This window comes from Phaethon aethereus (genome assembly GCF_964289735.1).
Source record: "Phaethon aethereus genome assembly, chromosome: 13".
Lineage (NCBI taxonomy): Eukaryota > Metazoa > Chordata > Aves > Phaethontiformes > Phaethontidae > Phaethon > Phaethon aethereus.
In genome coordinates this window covers 2,026,847-2,038,218 of record NC_138589.1, presented here as the reverse complement: position 1 = coordinate 2,038,218, position 11,372 = coordinate 2,026,847, and the positions used below count along the sequence as shown (strand labels likewise).

The following is an 11,372-nucleotide window of genomic DNA, read 5'->3' as shown; positions in this document are numbered from 1 at the left end:
GTGCATGGGCGGCGCTGCCAGGCGCGGCCCGTCGCCTCCCGGCCCGCCTTTGTGTGGAATCAGGCCGGCGGCGCACGGCACATGGGCGGCCACGACGGCGCGACACGGCACGGCTCGGCGCGGCGCGGCGCAGCGCGGCTCCTCTGCCCTGCCCGCCGGGAGCGGCGGCGCGGAGCGGAGGGACGCGGGCGCGGCGGCAGCGGCGCGGCTCGGCGGGGAGCGGGCGGGGCGGGGCCGGGCCGGGCGGGGGGAGGAGCTGCGGCGACGAGGGGCGGGGCTGCGGCGACGAGGGGCGGGGCTGCGGCGACGAGGGGCGGGGCTGCGGCGACGAGGGGCGGGGCTGCGGCGCCCTCCCCCCGACAGCCGCTCACACGCGTGTGCGCAGCCGGAGCCGCGGCCCGTCACACGCGTGTGCGTAGCCAGACCAGGCCCTGCCCGCCACACCTGCCCGTTCACACCCGCCCTTCGGGCCGCGCCGGCGGCCGCCCATCCCCGGACTTCGTCCCCACGAGCCTGTTGCCCAGCCCGGCTCCGTCCCCGAGCGGGATCCCCGACCCCCGCCGGAGTTACAGAACAGGGCGATGTGCCAAGCCGGGCCGTGCCGAGGAGGGAGCAGGGCCCCGGGTTGTGCATTAACCTGGCATTGCTGGGCTTGGACCACGGGGAAACCGGTCGTGCCAGAGCCAGTTTCACCAGAAGTCCCCAGGGGCTAAATATATCTTTGTTTGTTTTTCCTTCCCCCAGAGAAAACTCAGGGTGTAACTGCACGCCTGATCGCGCAGATCCCCGTCCCAGAAGCCACCTGGCTACAGACTTAACAGAATTTTGTTAAGGATTTTGAAAACCAGCTTTCGCACGGGTCTTGGCAGACATGAGGACCTGTGCTGAGATGCTCCCACGGCCGCGGAGCCCCCAGGCTCGCTCGTGTGCAAGGTCGGGCAGCGCAGCACTGAGCTCACAGAACCACTTGCGGGCATCGCCTCATCTGAAGTCTGGGGGGCCTGGGCACGTCTGAAAGGGAATGGTTAAAATATTCCACGAAAACAATTTTATGACACGAGGAGACAGATTTTTACTGCTCAGAAGTCCCGAGTCTTTCACCAGACTGGCGTGGAATGAAAGATTCAGGGCAGCACATCGGCATCCTGCTCTGAATACGTGAGAGGCTGCAGCCAACCCCCCTGCAGGAACAAAAGGATTAAAAAGGAGCTTCTCCCAAGGGACAAAGTCCAGCCCGCCCCGTCCCCAGGGTCATCATTGCACCAGGGGTGCTGTTCCCACGGGGGAACAGCGTGGAGCCTGGGCAGGAGCTGCCACCCCTTGACTCACCCGTGGGCACTGCCCTTCCAGCGCAGGCAAAAGCTGACACTGCCCTCTCTTGGGCTCACCCACACACGGCGGCAAGCTTCTCGGGAGAAACAGCCCACCAAAACAGTCCCGGGCTTATGGCACACACAATCTTAAAGCAAAGCTCTTCCTTTAGACCCAGCTTGGAGCACTGGTACACAAAGGGGTTTCCAACTTCTCCCCTCCAGATTTAACTTTTGCTCCTTGGCAAAAGGATCGGATACTGGCATTTCTCTATAGAGGAGCAGCAGTGTGAGGGACACAGAACATGACCCAGGAACTTGTCCGAGCTGGTTTACAGCAGGGAGATGCTCTGGCAAGAGAGTCCAGCTTCATGTCCTTGCATCTTGATGCTCAAAGCATGCTCAGAGCCTCCTGACAATCAGGCAGTGCTATTTCCAACCGTGTGAGACACTCTCCCTTTAGCAACAGCTTCCCACACTACCTTCTTCCTCCTTCCCATAAGGCATCTATGGCTTTTATAGAGATTTTTTTTCTGTTTTTAAAAAAATCAGCAAAATTAGTGACCGTGGAACAGCTGAAACCGCCGGTGCTGACTGCAGCACATACAGCAGCAAGGATGAAATCTGCTACAAACACACATTTCTTCAGCCAGCAACTCAAACTTGGAAGTAGCCCGACTTGAGGCCACAAACACTCCAGAGATGCTGAGCAAGCAAGAAGAGCGTGGGAGATGCGTGACAGCCTGCATCACTCAGAGCTGCGCTGCAGAACGGTCCTTGGTTGAACTTCAGGGTCTTGGAGGCTCTGAAATGCACAGCCCCACCGGCCCCTACCTCAAGGGGAAGGAGAAGTACTTGTTCCCAGATTTGCAGCGGATTTGCTCCCATTGGACACGCAGCAGGAGCGCTGAGTCCTCAAACCCGTCCACGATGTCCTGGAAAACAGATTGCAGGAGTCAGTACCAGGCGGGCAGATCTGCCAGAAGAGAGAGTCGGCAGCTCCCTCTCTCTGAACCAAGTCAGAGATGAGGCTGTTTGTGGCTGGAAGCCTCTGACTTCCCTCTGGAGAGTGATTTAACTCATGCTCCCCCCAAAAGCTGCTCTTTTTTCAACCCAGTGAAGTTTGTCTTGCTCAGTGAAGAGAATTTCCCACTCTCTGCCCTCAGCAGGGAGACATGGCTGGACACCAGCTCTGCTCCTCCTCGGCTCTCCACGCTGCGTGGGGACGCACCTGGAGCTCCCGCAGACACTGCCCTTCCAGCCTGCCCGACAGGTCCCCGACACACCAGGCCAAGCTGATATGGAACGATGGGTCCTGAAGACAAAACAGGGATCAGATCGTGAGGGTTAAAGGGAGCTTTGTTCAACGCACACAGCCGCAGTGGGAGGTCTGGTGTGATGCTGCCCTGTCTGGGATCGGCAGAGGTAGGAGGATCCCAAAGCTGGGAGCCCCCTCTGCCAGCTCAACAGTTCCAAAGCCGATACGGACAGTGCAGGAGGCGAGAGGACTCCTGGACTCCCCACTCCAGCCTTTTCGGACCAGTGGGCAAGGCTGCCTGGTTCCCAGCCTCCCTGTGATCAACTCTGCAGCAGCTTTTCCAGCCGCACGGAGAACCTCTCACGAACAGTCCTGGAGCAGGTACGTGGGTCACGTCTGAATAACCCACAAGAGCCTGCTGCTCAGTTCTGGAGACACAGAAATCAGGGTTTGGCCCTTCAAAATCCAAAACCTGTCCCCAAACCTAGTACCAAGCAACGAGGCTGGACCGATGCTCCAAGAAACTACCCAAGGATGAGGCACAAGCATCGCCCCGAGTCCCACAGTGCTCACCCTAAGCCCATTCTTTCCTAGGGCAACCCTGCTTCCGTGCACAGCAGGGCGGTGACCGTGACGTATGGTCCGGCCCTTCACCCTGGAAAGCTGATTCTCACGAGGCCACCAGATAGTTAACATCCTTACTCTCCTGCACAAGATGTGATACAGAAGTCATAGACTTGTGCTAGTCCCGTTCTCAGCAAGATCGTGTTCAGGGTGTTAGGTTTGAGCACCGCTGACCAGGCCAGAGGAGTCCATCTCAGAGTCTAACCTCCCCACTCCTGTTTATTCGGGGTGACCATTTCATGGGCCTCTCACAAGGAATCAGCTGGCATCTCTGGACAGGCTGGGAAGTAAGTGGGAGACACCTCACCTTGTAGAACGTGGGAAGGTCAAATTCCTCCAGAACCCTGTCCACCTCTGAGACCAGCTCCAGCAGTTGGAAATGCCCAGCGGAGACCTCCAAGCCAATAAAAGTCCTAAAGAAAGACAAAGAGAGACAGCAAGCACCCTTCCGTGCCGCAGAAAGCACAGCTGTAAACATACTTAACCCGGCATTCCTACCAGGCAAATCCCCTACCCCCTAACAAAAGATAATTTGAGGAATGCCAGGCTTAATCATTCAAGGATGCTAACCATATTCTGAAAAACAGAAACAAACATGTGGTAGCAGGGAGAGGCAGGACTGGATGATATACCACATAGGTTTACTAGATAAACTCAGCACCTTTTGGGACACGAAAACTCATTTTCCAGGTAAAGGATGCATCCGATGGGTATTTCAGCAGAGCGCGTGCCCCTGCAGGAGCTGCACTCAAAAAGCGGAAGTTGCCGGAGGGGTTTTATGGTGGGAGAGGAAGCAGGGAACGGGAAGTACCAAGCTGGAGAGACGTGACAAGGAGATACCTCCTCAAGGACTGTCTGGGATGATGCTTTCTAGAATCCAGGAGGGGAGGGGAAGACTTAAGTCTCACCCAGGATCTGCTTCGTCCCGCCCATGACTATTGTGGGCTGACATTCCCGCTAGATTCATCAACTTCTCACAATTTTAATCACCTTTGCTTTGACATTTAAACTACTTAATTGTGTTCAACTGGAATCAGGCTTCTGAGCTGACACCCGGGAGAATTAGCACCATCTAAGCTGTTTCTCTCCAGCTCTTGGACGACCTGCACTACAATCTCACAACCGGCACTGCTGCCAAAAGAGGCGGCCCCCCACTCCGCTCGCCCCAGGCTGCTGCAAAGCCGCAGAACAAACCAGATGGGAGACAGCAGTGAACGCAGCTGCCTCCTTTAGCTGCTGTGAAACCATAGCATGACTCTAACCCCAGCAGAAAAGCCTGCCTCAGGTCACGTTGTGCGCAGATCTCTCCTCTTCAGAAGACTGAAATCCTGCAGCCTGAGGTTCACCCACTACTAAAATGAGACCAATGGCTTGCAGAGAATCCACACTGAAGCTAAAAATTTGTGCAGGTGGCTGGGGAAAGGTGTGAAACCTCTGGAGACAAGGTGATCGCGTGCTGCTCCGTCGCACCGCTCTGTCACACGGCTCAGCCTGGTCACTGTGGGACAGGCAGGGTGACGCTTCCCATCCACCCAGCCCCTTGCCCAGCCTCCTCCCCAGGCAGGCAGGCTGCCCCGCTGCTTGCTCACCTGGTTTTATTCTGGTTGGTGTAAACCTTCACTTGGTCAGCCACGCAGAAGAACCTGAAATAAGAAAGATCCTATTTCAGCTCATGGGAAAAAAACCCAAGAAAAATAAAACCAGAAGATGAGGAGGGGACAGGATTTCTACCAAGCTGTGGAAAGATAAAGGCAAATGCATGCCACAATTGGACCAAATTAGTGCAACCAGAGCCCTTCTGGGCTCAGATTAATCCATTCCTCCCCCCGGTTTCCAGCCCTCTGAAGCCCGGATGGCGACAGAAGCCCTGAAGCAGCTGGTGCTCAGCAGGCGCCTGAGCCAGATGTAAGCAATGAAACCACCGGTGGTTTATGGGATGGCACGGCTCCGGCCTCGTCCTTGAAAGCCGAGACCCGACTTGTCTGGTGCCGGACCCTGAGGCAGAGAGGGAAGCTCCCCAAGGCTCAGCACCAGCTGAGCACCCACGGTGCAGCACCAGCTCCCAGAGACGATCAGGGGTGCGGATGCTGGTGCAACTCCGAGCCGAGGGAGAGGGAAGGGTGTGCGGAGCGCTCTCCCGGGGCTCCGCCGTCCCCACCTGTCGAAGGAGGCCAGGCGCTCCCGGAGGCGGCGGACGAAGGGGTCTATCCAGTGGTAGCGCAGCACCACGCACTGCGAGAGGCTGAGGTGGAACTCCTCCATGGCAGCCAGCGAGGAGACGTAGGTGCGAGCGCGGGACACCAGCAGCTCCAGCAGCTCCAGGAATTCCTCCTGGGCTCTGTCTGCGGGGCAGCGCGCTCAGAGCTGGCTCCCGCCCCGAGCACCGGCCGCGGATCCCCACCGGGGACAGGCGGGTCCGCCCGGCTCCCGTCCCCGCCGGGGTCCCTGCGGCCCGTCGGGCCTCACCCGGCTGGGCCCGGCCGCGCCCTCCCTTCGCGGTGCCGCCCCGGGCCGCCGGTACCTACAGGGCAGGTAGACGTGGGTGGCCCAGCTGCCCCGCTCGTGGGGGAAGCCGCGGACGCGGCCGCCGTGCCGGGAGCTGTCGTCGCTCACGGCCTCCTCCGGCTCCAGATCTCCCGGCAGGCCGGCGGGGACGGGCAGGCGGGGGCGGCCGGCGCTGCGGGGAGGAGGATGAAGAGGAGGAAGGCCGTGCGTTCCTCATCCGGTCCCACTCGCCCCCGCCGCCCCCCGCGCGAAGGGCCCGTCCCGCCGCACCCACCTGGCCCGGGGGGGACCCTGCGCGCCGCCGCCCCGGCGCCCCCCTGCCTCCTCCTCCTCCTCCTCCGAGCTGCTGTACGCCACCAGCGCGGCGCTCATGGCCGGCCCGGCCCCGCTCCGGCGGCGCCCCCGGCCCGGGCCCCCCGCGCCGGTGCCGGTGCCGGCAGGCGGCGGCGGGGGCGCTGTTGTCGGCGCGGCCCGGCAGGGGGCAGCCGCCGCGGCCCGCCCCGCCCCGCCCCCTCCACCGCGGCCGGCCCGGCCCGCGCCGCTCGCTGCTTCCCTCCCGCCGCCCGCGGCCGCCGCCCGCCCGCCCCGGCACCGGCGTCCCCGTCCCCTCCCTTCCTCCCGGCTCCCGCCGCCACGCCAGCGCGGGGCTCGGGCGCAGCGCGCAGGCCGCGGCCCCGCCGGCGGCGAGCGGGCTGACAGGGGCCTCCCGCCGCAGGTGAGGGGCCCGGCCGCCGCCGCCGCCACCCTTTGTGTGGGCCTCGCCGGGGCCGGGGCGGCCCCGGCCGGGCAGGGACGCCCCGCCCCACCGCGGCGCCTCCCGGCGCGGCGGCGGCGAAGGCCTCGGGGCGCCGTCGCCGCGTTTGCCCGCAGGCCGGCGGGGCCGCAGGAGCCGTCCCATGGGGAGAGGCGAGCGGCGGGCCGGGCCTCGCCGCGGGCTGCGGCGGCGGCGGCTGGCCTCCGAGCTCCCCGGCCGCCCCCGCGCCCCGCGGCCGCGCCGCGTCTCTCCCTGAGGCGGCCTCGGCCCCGCTGCGGGAGGCCCGGGAGGCGGGAGTCGGACCGGGCCATGCCCGAGCGGGCCGTGCCGGGGGCCGCTTCTCCGGTTTGAAAGTACCTCTGCTTTCCCCTCTTCTCTCCTTAAATGGTTGTCGCTTCCCACCTCCCACGGAGGGATGAGTTAGGCTCGGAGCTGGCGCCGACTCGGCTACCCGTGCAGAGCCCTCGGTAAGCCAAGGTTGGTATTTCTTACTCTTCCGGGCTGGGGGCACACAGGCTTCCCCGCCCCCTTAGGCCGGATGGTCGGGGGGCCGCCGCCGCTGGGCTGCTCCTGCCGTGGTTATCCGTGCCTGTGGGGGAAGGTGTGGGCTGGGCTGCGCTGAGGTTGTGTGTCCCGTGGAGCTGGGGTGCTGGGTATCTCAGCTGCGAGACACGAAGGGATCGTGTCGATGGTCAAGGTGAGCTGCGTAGGAGAAGGAGGAGATCCCGCATACTGGCAGGGCTGCGATGGGGCCTTTGGGCATTTTACCACCCGAAACTGTGCCGGCGGACAAAGTAGTGCAGTGTCCCTGTAGGCGGGAGCGTGGTCTGGCGCTGCCCAAGCTGTGGGGCACAGTCCGGTCTCAGCTGAGCACCAGGGGAGGTGGGGACGCTGGGAAGCGGGTTTCTCTGATGCTCCTTATCGCTTAGTTTTAAACACTACAAACATCTTCCTGGAAGACCAAGGTTTTACTTAGCCAGGGTAATGGCAGGCGGTTTGACGCAGAAACGTGTGTGCTCTTGTGGGCTTAGGGCGTCGTGGCACAGGAAGGCTAGCTGCTGCTTCTCACCAAGGCCTGGACCCTTCCTCTCTCTTGAGGTGTGTTGGCACTGCTGCTCTCTGCTGCTCCCTTGCGGGTTTTATTCTTCTCCACATTGGGGTTCTATTTGGGTTCTACTTGACATCTCAAAGACTGGAACTTTTCAGCGAGCAGAACTCCTGTGATGCTGTAAGGCCAGGCAGCACCTCTGGTGTAGGTTGTTTGTCTCTAGTGTACTTCTGTTCCGTAGTTTGGTAGGTGGTTTGGCCGAGCCACTGCTTTAACACTTCTTTTATCTTCACAGAGAGTACTGCGCACAATACCTGCAGGTTCTGTGTTTTGCCTGCAGATAGGATAACGTTGAGGGCAAACCTTCCCCTGAGCTCTCTGGCTCTTCCTAGTCTACAAGTGCTGCCTTGGAGAGGGGGAAATCTCTTTCTTACATCCCTTGGGTGACGTGCCCGATACCCGAGCTGCAGGAGGAGCAGAAGTGCTTCATGGAGGTGTTTCAGCTGGGGCGGGATCACGTTGGGATTTGCCTTGGTATCTGTAAAATCTAACCCAGTAGCTTCTTGGTACACAGCATTTGGTGTACCTCAGCCTGTATGCCCGGGGGGGCTGGGAGATCCGGTATGGGACAGCGTACGGGGCAGCGGCTGAGCTGACTGGGACCTGTGCTGCCTCTCGTGAGAGCACGCGGCTCAAACGCGTGCCTGACTGCGGCCGGGCAGAGCCTGACCCTTTCCTGGCTGAGCACGCCTTGTCCCAGGCCCTTTGCACAGGAGCAAGGGGGGCTCCAGTTCTGGTTAGCTCCCCCACACTGGCTTCCTGGTAGCTTTGCGGGGACACAGGAGAGTTTTCAAAGTGAGCCATGGGGGGAGGTTGACTTGAGAGTTGCCCGTCTTTGCTCTGAGACCTGACATGACCTGTGTTCTTCCTTGCAGAGAGAGCTGCTCCCTGCGCTGCCTCCCTTGCCCTTCCCAAATGTGAGCACATCACAGCCAGCACGGAGAAGGACCTCCTCTCGTCTCGAAGGCACTTGCTTCTGCCTCCTGTTCCTTTGTCCAAAAAAAGAAAAAGCCAAATCAAATCAGTCCACAAAGAACTTGTGCTGATCTAAGGAGGAGGCTCTGGAGTCGCAGTCACCTCTTTACTTCCCAAGATCCTGGCTGTGGGCTGGATTTTCTGTCCTCGACTTCAGGGGATCACCTACGGGGAATCGGGATCTTGGATACTTTCAATTTTTGTTTTTACTTGAACCCTTTCAACCGAGAAGCTGAAGCTGTCACTGCTAAAATCCCGTTTTTTTTTCCCAAGCATGTCAGAAAGCTGGCAGCAGCAGCAACAGCAGCAAGCACAGCAGCCGCCGCCACCACAGCAGCACCACGCTGGGGCAGCCGCCCTCCCAGAGCACTCCATCCCGCCCAGCCCTGCTGACAACCCCTTGGGCTGCGCCGTCTATGGCATCCTGCTCCAGCCGGACCCCGGTCTGCAGCACCACCAGCACGCGCCCATCCAGGCTGGAGAGCCGTCCCACAAATGCGGTGTGTGTGGCCACGACCTCGCTCACCTCTCCAACCCCCATGAGCACCAGTGCTTGCCAGGCCATGACCGCTCTTTCCAGTGTACCCAGTGCCTGAAGATCTTCCACCAGGCCACCGACCTCCTCGAACACCAGTGCATCCAGGTGGAGCAGAAGCCCTTCGTGTGTGGCGTCTGCAAGATGGGCTTCTCCCTCCTGACCTCGCTGGCACAGCACCACAATGTCCACAACGGCAACGCCATGAAGTGCTCTATCTGTGAGAAGACCTACAAGCCTCCCGAGGCAGAGCATTCGCAGCCTCTCGACCCCTCGGAGAAGCCCTACAGCTGCTCCATCTGTCAGAAAACCTTCAAGCACCTCTCAGAGCTGTCCCGGCATGAGCGCATCCACACGGGTGAGAAGCCGTACAAGTGCACGCTGTGCGACAAGAGCTTCAGCCAGTCGTCCCACCTGGTGCACCACAAACGGACGCACAGCTCGGAGCGGCCCTACAAGTGCACGGTGTGCGAGAAGACCTTCAAGCACCGCTCCCACCTGGTGCGCCACATGTACGCGCACTCAGGGGAGCACCTCTTCAAGTGCAACGTCTGCGAGCTGCACTTCAAGGAATCATCGGAGCTGCTGCAGCACCCCTGCACGCCCAGCGGCGAGCGGCCCTTCCGCTGCGGCGAGTGCCAGAAGGCCTTCAAGCGCCCCTCGGACCTGCGGCAGCACGAGCGCACGCACAGCGAGGAGCGGCCCTTCAAGTGTGACCTCTGCCAGATGAGCTTCAAGCAGCAGTACGCGCTCATGCGCCATCGCCGCACGCACAAGGCTGAGGAGCCCTTCAAGTGCAACCTGTGCGAGAAGGGCTTTGTGCAGCCCTCGCACTTGGTCTACCACCAGCACGTGCACGGCATAGAAAACCTCTTCAAGTGCAACGTGTGCCAGAAGGGCTTCAATCAGTCCTCAGAGCTGCTGCGGCACAAGTGCGTGCAGAACGCAGAGCGGCCCTTCAAGTGCGCGGTGTGCAACAAGTCCTACAAGCGGGCCTCGGCTCTGCAGAAGCACCAGCTGGCCCACTGCGCCGAGAAGCCGCTCAAGTGCACGCTCTGCGAGAGACGTTTCTTCTCCTCCTCCGAGTTCGTGCAGCACCGCTGCGACCCGGCCCGTGAGAAGCCCCTCAAGTGCCCCGACTGTGAAAAGCGGTTCAAGTACGCCTCGGACCTGCAGCGCCACCGGCGCGTCCACACGGGCGAGAAGCCCTACAAGTGCCCCTCCTGCGAGAAGGCCTTCAAGCAGCGCGAGCACCTCAACAAGCACCACAGCGTGCACGCCCGGGAGCAGCAGTACAAGTGTATGTGGTGCGGGGAACGGTTCCTGGACTTGGGCCTGCTGCAGGAGCACAGCGTCCAGCACACGGCCGAGGGTGCCTACCAGGTGGCTGCCTGCTTGCCGTGAGCCTCCTGCCCCTCGGCAGCTTTCAGCTTGCATGTGACGCTCCTGAGCCTCGGCCTCCCCTTCCCTCTCCTCAGTTGTAGATGGCCTCCAGGGAGTTTGGGGGAAAGGGGAGGTACGGTGGGTGGGCAGGTGAACTTTCCTCTGGCCTCTGTGGTTGATATGCCACCTGCATCACAGGGGCGACGGACGACGTGAAAAGCTCAAAGAGGTGGAGAGGAAAGGAGGGAGGTGGGGAGAGGAACCGACGCCTGTAGTTGCCTGGCGTCCCCTGGACCGTAGTTCACGCTGTACCTGCAGTTCCAGCGCTGGGAGCTCAGCTACCGGCTGCGGGCACCGGCCCTTCGCACGCGGCCTCTTTCCCCCGCGCTGCCTGGTGCGTTCGGCGGAGAGGGCTGGGTGACTCTCCTTCTGGAGAGGGCTCGGGAGCGAGGCAGAGCCAGCCCTCCCTTCTCCCAGCTGGTGTGCTTCTCGGCAAGCAAGTAGCAGGTTTCCGCTGCTGAGATCTCCCAACTTTCTCGGTCCAAGCTCAGTTGAGAGGACCATTTCAGATCATTAGCGTTGATGTGACTACCCTGACCTCCCCTGCTCTCCCTCTTTCTAGAGTGTAGAAAGGGAAAAGCCATGGGGCTACACAGCTCCAAAAAGCACTTTGGCATTGCTGCTTTTGCAGTCGCTGGCTGTCACACTCTGCATGGGTTTGAGCGAGCCTGCCCGCTCCCCCGTCCCTGCCAGCAGCACGGGGAAGAGTAGCAAGTGCTGCACTGCTACCGGAGAGCGTGGCGAGGAGAGCCTCCATGCCCTGCTCCTGGCTGAGCGCCTGGCGTTTTAGAGCTGCTTCCTGAGGGACCTAGCTCTCCTGCCAAGACTTGTCCCCAGGCCCCTTCCCTCTTTGCATAGCT

At 61.3% G+C, this 11,372-nt stretch overlaps 1 protein-coding gene across 1 annotated transcript; it reads right to left on the bottom strand.

The window, feature by feature from the left end:
- Window positions 1-2,140: 2,140 nt before the first annotated feature.
- USB1 (U6 snRNA biogenesis phosphodiesterase 1) lies at window positions 2,141-6,069 on the bottom strand (the record flags this gene model as incomplete). Its single annotated transcript, XM_082005700.1, has 7 exons — window positions 2,141-2,245; window positions 2,542-2,625; window positions 3,500-3,605; window positions 4,782-4,835; window positions 5,351-5,534; window positions 5,718-5,869; window positions 5,972-6,069. 7 exons carry the CDS (start codon window positions 6,067-6,069, stop codon window positions 2,141-2,143), a joined length of 783 nt encoding a protein of 260 aa, XP_081861826.1.
- Window positions 6,070-11,372: the final 5,303 nt, after the last annotated feature.